The sequence below is a fragment of the Triplophysa rosa genome, linkage group LG23 (assembly GCF_024868665.1).
Source record: "Triplophysa rosa linkage group LG23, Trosa_1v2, whole genome shotgun sequence".
NCBI classification, from domain to species: Eukaryota; Metazoa; Chordata; class Actinopteri; order Cypriniformes; family Nemacheilidae; genus Triplophysa; species Triplophysa rosa.
The window spans coordinates 17,651,609-17,668,351 of record NC_079912.1 but is presented as its reverse complement, the minus strand read 5'-3'; the positions used below and the strand labels follow the sequence as shown (position 1 = coordinate 17,668,351).

Genomic DNA, 16,743 nt, shown 5'->3' with positions numbered 1-16,743 from the left:
GCGCGACCTCTGCTGGTGAGTGTATGGTAATACGTGTGGTGTGTTTCAATGACGTCTACTGTACGCCCATAATATGGTAACCACTACATATTAATTAAAATAATAAAACATACATAAGCTAAATTATTACATTATTTATTTAATCTGGTGAATAATAGCAGGGTTGTCTAGATTGGAGTTGATCCAGTGGATCATTGGAAAAAATCTTCCAGTCAGGGCTCTGAGATGGACAACTGTGCTGCATCAATGACGTGTCAAGGTTCCACATTTCCAACACATAAATGATTAATTCTAAAAAACAAGAAGTATTTTTATGTTTAAAATCAATGTAATGTCGCATGACATAGACTACATTCTTTCCAGGTAAAATAAATGGTACAGTAATCAAAACTGATAATGCCTCCAGTAGTTTGTGTGTATATGGTTGTTGCTCGTGCAGTCCTTCAGCAAAGTGATGGGATCACTCTTACTACGTACTCCTTGGATCTCGCATGAGGTCAGGAGGACTGATTGACAGTACAGTGTACAAAAAACAGTGAAATCGACGAAAAGAAGAGAACTATCTAAGATCGATATTGCCTGGAAAAGAAACAGGATGATGGAAGGGTAGTGGACGAGGATACAGTTTTAAAAACACTGAGAAGGGTTGAGGAAAGGTGGAAGGTTAATCTCACCTGACATCAGGATCGCTCATGCTGTACCCATGGAAACGATTTGTCTGGAGCTCCATTAGTATAAGGCCCTGGGCAAGTAAAAAAGGCAAGTACTGGGTCAATCATTTACCCATAGACAATTTAACAGTTGATTGGAACTTTTGTTAGTATTTGATTATTACTTGTGATAGTCACCGTTTACTGTGACAAATTTTATGTCAAAGCAGGCCGGCATGGATTGTGAAGTCAGCAAACAAGCCCTGAAGAAGATAACACGAAAAATGACAATGAAACATTTGGTTTAATGTCACTTATACAGCACAAACAGGCACTTGGGGATTAAAGGTTAAACATATGAGATTATAGTAACTCTGATATATAAAAATGTCTAAATACACCAGGCTAAAATCCAGACAAACCTCTAAGGTATTATCTCTGACACTGTTTGGGCAACCTATGAGAGAAATCAAAAGAGAGAAGAGGAAGACATCAAGGAGGTAATAGTCAACACACTAAATGACACACTTAATTAAAGACAGAAAAATTTAATTCCATCAGATTTGAGAGCGGAATTGCACAAATACTGCGTGTGAGAATTTGCATTTACAATAAACTATCTACAAATTGCATTTCATATAAACCATCTACAAGGTTGATGAAACTGAGGTTTAGTTGAGCCTCATCATTTAATGCCTATAAACTACACAGAGCTTGAACCAGCCTTTCTGCCTCATTAAAAGTAATATAACCCATTGACACATACTGTATGATACATTAATTCTAACACTACCTTTGAGAATTTTTTTATAAAAGTTATATTAAAGGAATAACATATGCTATTTGTTGGAATAACAAATTGTGGACATTTGTATCTTAAAATAATAAACATAATAAAATATACAAACAGAAGATATGAAAGGCCACATTTTGTTTACTCCATCTATGTGAATTTGGAAAAAACCTGTTTGCTCTGGTATGGTAAAAGAACTTTTATTTTGATGACAACGCAATCTGCGGTAAAGGTATTTTTATGAAATGGACGAGCGCCCCCAGGCGGTAATGGGCGATTGGACAAAACTGTTTTCTGTATTTGAAAGAATGGTTATAGATAAATCTATATACTATCTATATTCTACTTATCAGCCTTACCTGTTTGATAGTATGTCCCACTTCTTGTGAATACTAAACAATACTTGTATCGTAGCCTAATGTGTTTGTAATGACATGTTAAAAAAAACAGATGTAATCATTTTTGTACAGATAAACATATAAAACAAGCAATTTTTAGTAGCAAAGGGTCATAAACCGGTATCACCGTTGGGATATTAAACTATACAAAGTATAAAAGTATGTATAAAAGAAGCATTAAGGTGCTGACTGTGTTTAAAAAAGCCTAATTAACATTCAAGTTCACACGAAGTAAGTTACATCACATTAATGAATTATTAAAAGATAACTGAATAACGAACATGATTACTCTAGCTCTTCAAATGATTTTCTCGCTTGTTGTATGGCACAATTATCATTTATGATACCGTTATCATTCATGGTACGTCTCATCGTAACATAACAAAAAGTACATTTCTTATCACTTTTTTTCATCATTACACTTTCTCAAACATTTTCCTAATGTTATCTAACTTTATAATCTCTTTTTATTCTTTAGATGATAAACCAGGCGCACGTCTTCTCCCAGTGACGTCACCGGCGGAAGGTCAGCGCTCAAACGGAAGTGAGAGTCAGAGCCCATCCGCCATTGTGGAGTAGAGCAGGGGTAATATTTTCTCCAAATATAACATAGGGTGTGAATGTTTCGGACTTACTTGAACACACCGCACCGCCACCGATCTCTTCAGCCGTTTGACACTCGCTGTCTCCGCCGCCCGAGAGAACCGCTGCCGATCATCTGAGACCGGGTGAGGAGATCAACGCCTGCGATTATAGGGCCAACTCGGAGAGAGGAGGAATAACGTGAATCCGCAGAGGTGGCAGGAGAGATCGTGGAAAGTCGTAACAACGATCAGTTCGGGCTCCTGGAGGATGTCTGCGACAACTGTCGATCAGGTACACGAGGCAGATCATCTTTATTTACATAACAGATGAACGTGATGGTTCGCGCACAGACTGTGGATCTGTCTCGAAACCTAGTGAGCTTTCTACCTAGACAGCATGTTTTGGGACGGTTGAAACATTCAAGGAAGGTTCCGATACGAAAACACGTTCGAAGGAACGTGCGTAAGACGCCTACAAATGCTGTCTAGAAAGGCAGCTCACTAGGGTTGAGACACAGCCAATGTAGTATATAAAGCTGTATATTTAAAGGCTTGACATACAGGGCAGAATCCTGGGCGAAATGCCCACAAATGTTGTCTTGTACTTAGGCCACTTACTCTGTTTTGAGACGCAGCCAGTCTAGCCCATAGAGTCTTGTATATTTGATAGCTGTTTTTGTCGGCCAGAATCATTGGAGGTCGATTCCTGATCATGTAATGCATAGTTATGCTTTAACAAATATTTGTTGTATATCAAGAAAAAGGTGTTTGTAGATCGATGAAACTGATGAGGCTTGTTTTGCTTTGTTCACATTGTGAATATTCGCTCTTTGACATCTGATCGCACGCTTTGAACACAACATTAGAGACCTAAAGGACAAGGAAACAAAGGTAAGTTAAGTGTTGCATTGACACATTTTCTTTAGGCATGTCCACTTATGTCAGTGTTAAAACTTGTACCTGTCAGTATATTTTCTCAATGAATTGTAATCCATATAGAAAGTTCATCCATAAATAAATATTCCGTCATCATTTATTCAGCCTCATGTCATTCAAAACTTGTTGTATATGACTCTTTCTTCTGTGGAACACGAAAGAAGATATTTTGAGAAATTTCTCAGTGGTTCTGTGTCCTTACAGTGGAAGTTAATGGGGTCCAATGTTGTTTGGTTACCATCATTCTTCAAAATGTCTTCTGTTGTGTTCTGAAGAAAAAATAAAATCATACCGGTTTGGAATGACACGAGGGTGGGTAAATTATGACACAATTTTCATATTTTCCCATTTAGGCGCCTTTTATTGTATCAACAACGTTATCAATTATCGCAAGTATGACTTTATTTACAAATGCCAAACTGTAGATTTATGAATTGTCACTAATGAAAATTTTGTTTATTATAAGGTATAGCTAGGTACAGTGTTCATGTTAATATGAGACTTGTAACATTTTTTGCGGAAATTTGTTTAATTATAATAAATAATCTACACCAGTGAAGAAATGTTGAACATTAACTGACTTAAATATGTAAACAACTGAGCTGCAAAATGTTAGCGGGAAAAACGAGTTGGCAAAATAAACTGACAGACTGTCTGTCTTGCTTCGGTTTAATTTTGTTTAGTGCAAAACGGTTCGATGCATCAGAAGGATGCTGTGAATGATGATGACTTTGACAATTACCTGAGCAGCCAGACAAATCAGGTGAGTTTCTCTCTGTGGGCTGTCATATTAGATGTCTATTCTCCTAAAATAAAATCCATATCATTTGGATTCTTCCATTTCAGTATAATGCTACTTTACAACATAGACTCGATCTATATGAGACAGCATTGTGAATGAAAATTGCTTTGAGCCTAAACACATTACAGTATCTGTTTGTGTATAGATAACGTTCACATTTGGTTGTTTTGTCTTTAGTAGAAATCAGTAGACATGTAACCTAATCATTACTGACTTATTTTTAATTACCTTCAACAGAGTAATAGCTACCCACCAATGTCTGATCCCTACATGCCCAGTTATTATGCCCCCTCCATCGGATTCCCTTACTCCTTGGGAGAGGCTGCTTGGTCCACCGCGGGAGACCCCCCTATGCCCTACCTGACCACCTATGGACAGATGAGCAATGGCGAACCTCACTTCATTCCAGATGGAGTCTTTAGCCAGCCTGGTGCTTTAGGCAACACGCCCCCTTTCCTCAGCCAACATGGATTTAACTTCTTTCCCGGAAATGCAGACTTTTCCACCTGGGGCACCAGTGGTTCTCAGGGACAGTCTACTCAGAGCTATGGGTATCCCCCCAGCTCACTGGGTCGGGCCATTGCTGACGGACAGGGATTTGGCAGTGACACACAACTTAGTAAAGTTCCAGGGCTCAGTAGCATCGATCAGGGTATGGGCGGGCTCAAGCTTGGTTCCGACATGTCGGCTGTTACGAAAACGGTGGGGTCTCCTTTAGGAGGGACGGCAGGTCTGGGCGGCATGGGCGCTAACATCATGCCAACCGTGAGCTCCTCCGCTCCCAACCCCAACTCTTGGGCTGCCATCGCAAGGAAACCTGCGAAACCCCAGCCCAAGCTGAAGCTGAAACCCAACATGGGTTTGGGGGGTGGGGCAACAATCCCTCCTCCACCAATAAAGCATAACATGAACATTGGAACGTGGGATGACAAAGGCTCCCTCACCAAGCCTCCTCTTGCTCAGCAGATGTTGCCCCCGCAGCAGCTGGTGCAGCAGCAACTCTTGGCCCAACCTCAACCCATGTTGCAGAATCCGTTGCCTCATCAACACCAACACCAGCAGCTCCACCTACAGTCTCCACAACCCCACCAGCAGCTGCCCCCAGGTCCCCCCCACCATCATCACCACTCGCAACCTGGACCCCCCCAGCCCCTGCACCCATTGCAGCAGAACCCACCGCCCCAAAACCGCTGGGTGGCCCCTCGAAACAGAGGAGCGGCCTTCAACCAGAACAGCGGAATGGAGAACTTTGGCCTCGGGACGGGAATCCCCATGAACTCGTCGCCGTCTTCCGGCGAGGTTCACCCCGTCCTGGAGAAGCTCAAGGCCCTCAATAACTACAACCTCAAAGACTTCGACTGGAACTTGAAAAACGGACGGGTCTTCATTATCAAGAGCTACTCGGAGGACGACATCCATCGCTCCATTAAGTACTCCATCTGGTGCAGCACAGAGCATGGAAACAAGCGCCTGGATAGTGCCTACCGTTCGCTTGGTGCCAAAGGTCCGCTCTACCTACTTTTCAGCGTCAACGGCAGTGGACACTTCTGCGGCGTGGCTGAAATGAAGTCCACCGTGGACTATAACGCCTACGCCGGGGTCTGGTCCCAGGATAAGTGGAAGGGCAAGTTCGAGGTGAAATGGATCTTTGTTAAGGACGTGCCCAATAACCAGCTGAGGCACATCCGTTTAGAGAACAATGATAACAAGCCTGTCACCAACTCCAGGGACACTCAGGAAGTGCCCCTAGAGAAGGCAAAGCAAGTGCTTAAAATTATTGCAACTTTCAAGCATACCACCTCAATCTTTGATGATTTTGCACATTACGAAAAGCGGCAGGAGGAAGAGGAAGCCATGCGACGGGTAAGTGCTGCTTTCTGCCACTCTTGGACCATAGCAGAAAGCAGGCACTGCAACTTTTAGATCAAACCAATTCTAGTTCTTATACATTAGAATAAAATATGGTTTTAATAGCAACTTAGAAGAGTGTTTCTCTTACATCTGAACGTAGGCAGAACCAAGCATTGTTATTGGTCACGTAATGTCAAAAGTGCAGTCAGTCTTCCTTAGGAATGCACTTTTTGATGCGTTTACCATTCGTTCGTGTATAATTGCATGGCTTGAGCAATAAAAGAAATCTCTGCCATCTATTGACATATGACCGGTGTTGAGCAGTGACGCCAATCAAACAGCAGGCAGATGTCCCATGAATAGATTTGACTTGCATCATTTCCTGCCACACAACACAAATAATTGATGCCTGTGCTTGTTACCTCGGCACCAGCTGCTTTGACTTTGTCTGCGAGTTATGTTGTGATTGCACAACATTTTAGATCATATTTCACATGATTATGAGGATGTATCAGGCCCAAAAGGAAGGATGTGAATTTAGCATCTTGGCAAATATCATGCTTTGCCATTTAAACTATAGTTTGGTCCATGTATTGGGTTGTTTTTGTGTTTTACCAGTGCCTTTGTAGAGTGCCTAATACAGTTATGCTCATATAGTTCAGTTATGAAAACATACTGTACATAACTGTAACTGGTTCCATGAAAGGGACAGTTCACCCAAAAATGAAAAATCATTTACTCAGAACACCAAAGAATATATGTGGTGCCATAACAAAATCGCAGAGATATTTGTCAAAATATGTTTTTAATGACATGAGGGAGAATAAATAATGACACAATTTTCTTTTTTTGGGTGAACTATCCCTTTAAAAAATGAATGCAAAATTAACCTCAAACTGAATTGTAGTTTTATTTAACACAGTTATTTACTTCTTACACTAAAATAGTGACATATTTAGACATTTATAAACGGGATGATGTGTCATCATTTGTTGGCAAACACATTGTCATAAACCGTAATCATAAACTAGCCACTGACTTGCACTGCCATCCTATTAGCAGGTGTAGTCACGCATGTACTCCAACTTTTGACTTGTGTCCACTTCAGTTACTTGTTTGTAAATTTAACAATATACAGTAGGTTTGCCAAGAACATGCATATAGTAAAAATACTCATTATCAGTGGATCTTTAATAGATTGCAGTTTTGTAATTTACTTATTTTAACTTAATTTCTTAACGTATTAGAAAACGTCACAATAAATGTATATTCAGAATCTTATGTCAGTTTGGTTGTCTTGCCAATCCTTTGCCTAAGTGAAATGTCTTATGTATGAAATACATTTTTGTAACATATTTAAAGGCTTAGTTCTCTCAAAAATGAATAAATGTTTTGAAAAAAAAGGACAGTGCCCAAATGATAACTGAACTATAGCTCTAAGATTGTTTGCCACTGTTAAGTTAAAAGGGCACTAATGCATTTTTTTATCAGAAATGAGGTAATGATTTATAATCTATGTGTCCGCCTATGTCATTGAAATTTTAACGTCTCACTCACCAGAGGTTCATCTTACTAAACAATGCAGTAAACACTTTTTAATAGAATCACTAGCGCCCCTCAAGTTTAATCAAGTCCATTAAAGCCCTGTACCTGCATATGGTTTTATTTTGTTTGTAAAATTGAATAGTGCAGACATGGTGGTGGTTGAGGAGATTCCCCCCTTCGATGTAAAGTGATTTGAGTACCCAGAAAAGCGCTATATAAATGTAATGAATTATTATTATTATTGTTATGTATTAGGGCAAACAGGGTCATGTGGCTTATAATCTAGCTAGCTATGTACACTTTGTGAACAAGAATTTGAGGTAAGCATGAGGGTTTTGCAGAATATAAGATTAAGGAAAAACAAAATGACTTTTGTTTTAAAGTTGGGTTGTCAAGTTGAAACCAAGTGAAATTTCAGTATAAATGATTGAAAATTGGGTTATTTTACAAAAGTACCAATAAACAGCAAACCCATACATGGCATATAATGTATTTATATGTATTATACATATGGACATTTATGCATATGCGGCCCATTATTGCATCCAACAGCCATTGAGAAACTTTTTAAAGGAGTAGTTCGCTATAAATTAAAAATGCCATGAAAATTCACTCACCCACATCACACAAGCCGTCCGTGTGTTTATTTATTCTGTCGAAAACAAATTTAAGCTTTCCAGCGTTCTTAATCTTATTCATATATGAATGCACTTGAATGGGGGGGCTGTTGGTTAAGGTCCAAATTTCAGTTTCATCGCAGCTTCAAAAGGCTCTACACGACACCAGCCGATGAATAAGGGTGTTGTCTAGCGAAACGATTAGTCATTTTCCAAGAAAACAAAAAATGATATACTTTTTAAACATAAAAAGTGGCTTGCACTGCCTCGGAGGTCCTCCAGAATGCGTGTTCACGACTTCCGTATTACGCAATCACGTTGGAAAGGATACGTCCCCGTTTAAGTGCATTATACGGATAAGAACCCTGGAAAGCTTTCCTCATAAACCTCAATTTGATTTCGACAGAAGAAATAAACACACGAATGGCTTGTATGACATGTGGGTAAGTGAATTATCATGAAATTTTAATTTATTGTGAACTACTCCTTTAATGTAATATGGCCAAAAATGCAAGACAGACTTGGACTATGTTTGGACATTTAATTGGTTATTGGCTGATGTCAAAACTTTTAACAGTTGTAAATTCCAATTTTTTGTCTCATTTGCTATTAATAAAATGTATTATTATTTTATAATCTGCCACTGGCCTCCATTACATTTTGGGGCTAAAACTAAATTAGTGCATCTTTAAAGGTTTAAGAGTTTTTTCTGTAGGCCTGTCAGAAAGATCTAATCAGTTACCGCTGTTTTGAAACCACTAGCTGTCTCAGCAGGTCACATACTGTACAGCAGACATCGTTTTACTGTTACATGCATAAATATTGCATGCAGTTGTTAGACCCTCACCTTCAGTTAACCGAAGACATTTGAAACCTTGTTTTGTCCGAAAAATGATCAACATTATACAACTGCCTCATCAGCTTAGTGGCAGTAGCTGACCTTGTTCCTCGTACAATAATTGTATGCCCTCTGATGCAAAAAGATCACAAAAAATATTAATTAGTTGTTGATTTTATGGCATGATAATATCTGGTAAATTTCAGTGCAGTTATGCAGCTTTGGCACGTTTCAGATTTGGGGAAATGTCAAATGTGCTTGTTTAGGGGAAAAAGAGTATAGACCACGTCTCGTAGACCAAGATTTTATTGCTTTCCTGAGCAACTAACAAGGAAACCACAAATGTATTTAAAGAAAATAAGTTTCATGTGCGTTTGCAAGTAAAAACCCAAAGACTAAGATGTTGATAATTGTTATCATTTTTTTTGGTCTATTCAATTATATCTGATTTTGTCTTTCTCTTTTTTTTACAGGAGCGAAATAGAAATAAACAGTAGGTTTACAGAGATCTCCCACGTAGGATGTCAACACTAATGACGTAGAACCTTAAATATTGCATAACCTCAGAGGAAGAATGGGGTTCTGGTGTATTTTCTGCTGAAGATGATGTATGAACACTTGTCACGACAGTGGACTTTCCTGTGTCAACCTCTGCCCTTTTGCTCAAGTCACGCACGAAATGGACAGAAATAAGTAAACTGTATCTTAAAGCACTTTCAGCCCTTCTAAAAGCTTCTACCTGTTCAGATTCACCTGTTCGTTGATTAACTATCAATGGACATCTGTTCGGTATTAACTGACTAACCGTTGTAGTTGGTTCTGAGGATTTCAAATGTATTTGTAGTCTTATTGTTTTGTCTTTATTTTGTTTGTTTTGTTTTTGTAACCCCTTCTTCATATATTAGCGCTCTATCATTTTGAACACACTCAGAGGAGAAACACTTTTGTGAAAGAAAACTTGAATCTACGTGAAGCTGTAAAACCCGTATTCGTGGCGCAGACCCAGTTTGCGTCCCACCTGACCCGACCCAAGTCGGAATAATCACGTCTGTTTGTTGTAGACTGACCGTCTCGGCATATATTTCTGTGCACCAGAAGATGATAATTATGCAGCTTGGTGGCGATTGACACCAGCCAATGCACATTTTGTTTTGTTTTCTCCTGCAATTTTGTCATTCAGAAAGTGCATTTGTTTTAGGAGAAACCTGCTCAGAAACACCATACGTCTACTCAAGTCAGTGTTCTTCAAGTCAGAATCTGTAATGCATCTGCTGCTATCGGAATTTAGCAAGAACGTGACGGTTTTCTCCTATAGGTGACTCACTAGCTAAAATAAACATGATCCATGTTTAGCGACCCCACGTTTTGAGTTTTTACTTTCAGAATGTCCCCTTATTTTAATGGCGTGAAATATAATCCGTATCGTCCAAATTCGTATTGCATGAGAACTTTCGGTTTTGCTGTTTGCAACTATATACTGAGCATTATTCTGAGGCCATGCAAATGAAACTATATAGGTCTTGATTATTTTGATTGAATGATAAAGTTATATTATTGCTATGGACTGACCTTACAGTCCAAATGTACCCTGTTGGGGTCCGGTGCCACGGGCTAGTGTCTGAGATCAAACCCTCCCAAAAGATCTACACTTCTCAAACATCTGCGAGTAATGCAAAGTAATTACAGTCTCTGCTATTTCCTGTTTGTTCACTGGAAGCTGCCTTCTCCACAAACCAAGTAAGGCTGCTCTTGCTTCGTTAGACTGTGGGTATCAATCGGCCCCGCTGGCGGAACGGACAGCAGATTTGGGTTAGCGATCTACGAAATCAGCTGCAATGAGAGACACCTTTCTCCCCTTCCTCTGTGCGCTTTTATTCAGGCCATGTTTGTATGGGTTACTGTAAATCGATGCTTCTCAATGATGCTGATGCTAATCGAGGTATGATGTGATTGATTAATCTGATTTGAAAAATAAATATAGATTTATGGAAACAGACTGCGAAAATTGTCTTGACTGTAGACGCTTCTGCACCTCACAACAGTTACCAGATTTGCTCATTAAGATGAAAATTCTGTCATTTACTCTTCCTCTTTATCATTTCAAACTTTCTTCTGCAAAAAAAGGAAGATATTTTGAATAATGTTGTCAACCGAACAACGGCGGTACCCATTGACATGCATTGGTTTTGTGTCTGTCTATACAATAGAAGTGAATGGGTACCTCCATGCATGCATGTTCGGTTACCAACATTCTTCAAAATATCTTCTTTTGTGTTCTGCAGAAGAAAAAAAGTCATACAGGTTTGAAATGAGGGTGAGTAAATGATGACAAAATTGTCATTTGTTTCATTTCAACTGCAACAATATTCAATTATTATGGTAGAGAAATAATTTAACGGCAGTTTTGTGCGAGAAATATATTTAATTCCTCTAAAAATAGTATAAATGCAAAATAGTCATAGAATGTATCTATTTACTGCGTCGTAACACTAACAATAAACGGCCACATGGTTCCAACAGTCATTTGTTTTCTGTTGACTTCACTATTGCAGAATTGTTTTATGGCAAAATTCCGGCAGATGGCGCTATTGTCCAGATAAAGAATTGCCTCAACCCTATATGGTTTTCTCTTGTATTATGTTATTTTATTGCCTCGTGTTATTTTTGAGACGCCCCTTTAGTTAAACATTAAATATAACACATATTGATGATTTTGAGAATCAAGGTAGAAAATGACATTAGACAGATTTTTACCTTATATAGCCTTTTTAACTTTTTTGACAATCAAACATATAGAAAAAGCAAAAGCACGAGTCTATCTGTTGCGTGTTTTTACATGTGCAACACCAGTAAAATGAATCATATTAATAACAAGTGCTTATAAAACCTTTAAAAGAGTCATCTGCAATTACGATGAGATGTTCTGTACAAGAATATAGCAACCTGCCATCTAATCCGGTCAGAAAGGCTCTTTTCTCTCCCAGAAATGCCATCCTTAATCAGACAATTACGGCACAAACATGGCACTTGTTGTCCACCTTTGTAAAGTCAATTAATGGTGGCTTGCCAAGTGTGTCCCCTGCGTGACAGAGGAATTTCCTCTTTGTTTGAGGCTGCATAAAAAGTTGTAATTACTAGGAAGGAGGTTTGAATTGAGACTTTACTGTCTCCTGAGCTTATGTATTGGTACACCCATCTGGTACAAATGGCCTAAACTGACTTAAGTTTTTTTTTTAGGTGAGTTTGTACAACACGGGCTACACTATTAATAACCTTTGCTGCATTCTCTCTAATTGCCAGTTTGGCTCACAGGCATGAAAGGAACAATGAATATGCAAATGATGGTTTTTATTTCATCAGCCTTTGTGCTGGTTGGAGGTTTCCTGGCTCTTATTATTGAGAATCACTGCAGGCCTTTACATTTACATTTAGTCATTTAGCAGACGCTTTTATCCAAAGCCACTTACAAATGGGGTAAACAATGGAAGCAACTGGAACAACATAAGGACAACAACAAGCATAAGTGCAGTAAAACTGGTCTCATATAGCCTACCACAGTATACAAAGCTAAGGTTTTTTTTTTAAGGATAGAAAGAGTAGAAAAGAGATAGAATTTAGAATTAATCGGTAAGGTGCTGACGGAAGAGATAGGTTTTCAGCCGATTCATAAAGATGGCTACAGAATCTGCTGATCTTGTAGCAGTGGGCAGATCATTCCACAAATGTGGAACAGATCCAGAGAAGGTACGTGAGCGTGATTTCTTCCCTTTTTGGGATGGCACTACAAGACGTTGTTCGTTTGCAGAGCGTAGGGATCTGGTGGGTACATAAATCTGTATTACCGAGTGAAGATATGGGGGTGCCGAACCAGTGGTGGTCTTGAAGGTCAAGAGCAGAGCTTTGAATTTGATGCAAGCTACTATAGGGAGCCAATGTATGAAGAGAGGAGAGACGTGTGCTCTCTGTGGTTCATTGAAGACCACTCTTACCACTTCATTCTTGATTATCTGTAGAGGTTTGGCTGTGCAACCTGGAAGTCCAGCCAGTAGCGCATTGCAATAGTCCAGTCTGGACTAGGACTAGGCGTAGCATGCTCGGACAGGAAAGGTCTAATTTTCCTAATATTGTAGAGGATGAATCTACAGGACCGGGTGATGTTGGCAACATGATCCGTGAAGTTTAGCTGATCATCGATTACCACTCCCAGGTTTCTGGCCGTTCTGGAAGGTGTGATGGTTGATGAGCCCAGTTGAATGGAGAGGTTGTGATGAATCTTTGGGTCGGCCGGGATTACAAGCAGTTCCGTTTTTGCAAGGTTCAGCTGCAGGTATTGGTCCTTCATCCAGAGCGAAATGTCACTCAGGCATGCTGAAATGCATGCAGAAACAGTCGGATCGTCAGGCTGAAATGACAGGGGGAGTTGTGTATCATCTGCATAGCAATGATAGGAAAAGCCATGTTTCCGAATTACAGAACCTAGGGATGTCATGAATACTGAAAAGAGCAACGGTCCAAGCACTGAGCCCTGAGGCACCCCTGTATTGAGATGGGATTTAGATCCAAACGCATTTTAAGTGTCATACCAAAAGGTATAGAGACCTAAAAAACAGTGTTGTGGTACAGTATACGTTTGTAAAAATGGTTTTAAAATGTCCATATTTTATCACTTCCAAAGATTAAAACAAGTAATATAACATGCACTGTGTTTAAATTACATCTTACAATTTCAAAAGGTTGCAAGTGACAAGCAATGAACAAAGTTCACATTTTTAAAGTATGCATCTCAATCTCAGTTTTATAATGGCAGTAAGTGACACTTCACCGTAGTACCGGTTTACAGATTTATGATGGTTTTGATTGTATCATATCATTCCAAAGTGTAAAGCTGGAGTTCAGATGGGTATGATGGACAAACTGAGTGAGTGATGGTTTGTATTGTTTTCATCAGAAGTAGCTGATTCATTCTGATGCAGCTGAATAGTGTTCTGTTATTCTACAGATGTTCTTTTCGAAAGCTTGGCATTGCCAATTAGGAAGAGATGAGAGGCACTGCCAAAGGCCTTTGATTCTGCTTTCTTTGAAGTAACTGTCGCATTTAACTGCCAAGAAATGGAATACACCAAGGTTAGATGGGAGCTTTATAAGGATGGGTGTCTGTTGAAAAATTATTTTACTTATTTTGAAACAATGAATAACGTGTAAAGTATATAGGTTGAGTGATGATTTTCTGCCACAAGTCACCATACTAGAATATTTAAACACACCTCTTATTATATCTATAGAATATAATCCTTATAGTATGTACAAAATACATACATATAGAGTTTGGTTCCAAAATGAGATAACTAAAATAATGTTTTTTTTTATTGTGCATTCCAATTAATATCAGTCAAACTGCAGTTGGTTTGTTTTGATTTAATCTGTAATAACAAAAAATACAGCTAACTAATACAATAAAACACAATAAAAACATGATAACGTAATAAAAAACACTATTAAACGTTATCTCATTTTGGAACCAAACTCTTCATATATACTGTATAGCTTTTATGATATATAAATGTAAAATACTGAACTGTGATTAATGCTCACAAATGCAAATAAAAACCTTTGGGGTTTACAACGACTAGGCTGCATACAGAACAGAAACTAATTTGTCAAGCTTAAGAGGTGCCAATAACTCCTAACAATACAGCTACCATTACATGTTCTGCAAATAAGTTTCATGACCAGGTCTGTCAGAAACATAAACTAATATTTGTCAATAGACCTTCCTTCTCTCTCTAGGGATCTTTGCTGCATGTGCAGTTTCTATTGATCCCATCGACTCAGCTTGTTTTATCCAATGATCCGATTACAAATGCTGTCACCCTCCTCTACCAAAGTTCTCTGTTACGCCATAAGAACCATATGCTGACACGTGCATTTCCTAAAGCTCTCAACCTCAACCAGGAACTGGACAAGTAGGCTGGACATAAGCTCTGCCAAGCTGGTTCAGCAGGCCAGAGAAAAGATCTGCAGATAGGCAGGGAAAGGAACAGAGCTGTGAAATTACAGTGGTTTCGTTGATCTGTTTTCATTAGGATTAACAGAGGTTTTTGTTTTTCTGTCTCATTTTAAGTTGTAATATTAACATTTGAAGCCTTACTGTAAATGCCAAGCATTACAGTGAAACAGAAGTTGTGATGGTGTTTTCTTTGAAATGGTGACGTATACATGAATTAAATGGCTTCTGGAATGAGGAAAAATGTAGGCAAGGCTTGATTTCACCCTTCAGGATTTTGGGACGTTGGAAGCCTGGCTATTGGACAGTCAGTATAGTTCCACCTCCAGGCCGAGACATTCGTCATGCAGAGAAGAGATGTCATTTGCAGCAGCGTTAGGCCTACTGTAGTTTACTAAATCTGAAACTATTAAAACATATCTGTTCATTGTAATAAGATAAATCATCTGTCTAAATACACAAAAACTACACACAAATTAGAAAAGTTGCATCAACTGAAATAAGTCTGAGGCACAACAATTATTAAATATAAAACTGAAATAAATTTACTTTACACCAATATAAAAATAAGCAGATAAATAATAAAATGATGAGAGCACATAAAATTACTTAAAATTTGACACAAAAACTAAAACTAATTCAAAACATGAACAATAAAACTGAAAGAAGTAGCCTTATAGTTTTTGATGAAAGATGGCACATATGAAAAATTATGTAAAAGTACAAATTAAAAACACTAACAAGTCTGTTTATTGTAAAGCACACAAAATAACACTTTCACAAAAATTACTCTCCGGATACTGTTGCATGCAAAGCATGCTGGGAACTCCAGATCCATACTTATTTAGAGACATTAACAAAAAGAACTTACGTAGTCCCACCACAAAATAATTAGCCATTAAAAGTGCTTTATGCAAAGTAAGTGGGTTGACCATGATCAAATTAAGCTGAATTCACTCTTTAGTTCTTTTTTAACCCAAAATTTAAGTATCGCTTACTCAATTAGTCTCATTAAATCTACTACCACACAGAATCATTTCACAGTGCATTTTTAGAAGTAAACAGTAATGTTCTGGGTGGTTTAGTGATGGGTGTGATGTGCACCTCCTACCCTCTTACGAGAAGTAAATCTACGTGTTTACCTGTTTTCTCCTTTGCCAGCCAGACAAACAGGTCCCATAGTTATGAAACCATTGTAAAAAAAGTAATGGTTGCTTGTTTTTGCAAACACAACTAATATTATTAGTGAACAAGTTGAGTACTCTAACCAGATTCTACATCATGATGCACAAGCTAGCAGTTCAAATGTGTTTCCTATCCTATCATTAGGGACAGAATTACAGACTGCTCTCCTTCTGTCTGGGCCTGAAAGTCTAGAAGCCTCTGTAGTGCTCATATAAGCTTTTCTGAAGGAACTCGTGACAGAACTGGGTCTGATTCCACAGAGTGGATGGTGCTGGTGATTACCACATTCTCTCTGTCTCTCTCGCTCTCAGCTCGGCTCTTTCTGTTTTTTATCCTCTAATCTGTCACGTAACAGACATGTCATGATTGACAGATCCAGGACAAACAAACAAAGTGCCAAATAAACCCAAAAGGTTCAGAAAAATCTCAGAAAGTTTTCAGAACTTTAGTTGAGCACAGCAGATTTGTCTCAGCGGTGGATGTCGAGATGAAGAGAATTTTCCCGCAGAGGGTCACTTCCGGAGTCTCGCTACAATGGGA

At 38.7% G+C, this 16,743-nt stretch overlaps 1 protein-coding gene and 1 long non-coding RNA gene across 3 annotated transcripts; one reads left to right on the top strand and one right to left on the bottom strand.

Moving 5' to 3' along the window:
- On the bottom strand, positions 1-2,590 carry LOC130546832 (uncharacterized). 2 transcript variants are annotated; one of them, XR_008961832.1, is made up of 5 exons: positions 2,477-2,590; positions 1,073-1,107; positions 836-913; positions 675-742; positions 1-579 (listed from the first exon to the last, which is right to left on the bottom strand). It is a non-coding gene; the product is annotated as an uncharacterized LOC130546832 (long non-coding RNA). The 2 variants fall into 2 exon arrangements; XR_008961831.1 differs by having other exon boundaries at positions 1-742.
- On the top strand, positions 2,370-11,004 carry ythdf3 (YTH N6-methyladenosine RNA binding protein F3). Its single transcript, XM_057322294.1, has 5 exons — positions 2,370-2,717; positions 3,292-3,316; positions 4,045-4,124; positions 4,401-6,026; positions 9,488-11,004. Exons 1-5 carry the CDS (start codon positions 2,694-2,696, stop codon positions 9,509-9,511), a joined length of 1,779 nt encoding a protein of 592 aa, XP_057178277.1. The 5' UTR covers positions 2,370-2,693; the 3' UTR covers positions 9,512-11,004.
- Positions 11,005-16,743: the final 5,739 nt, after the last annotated feature.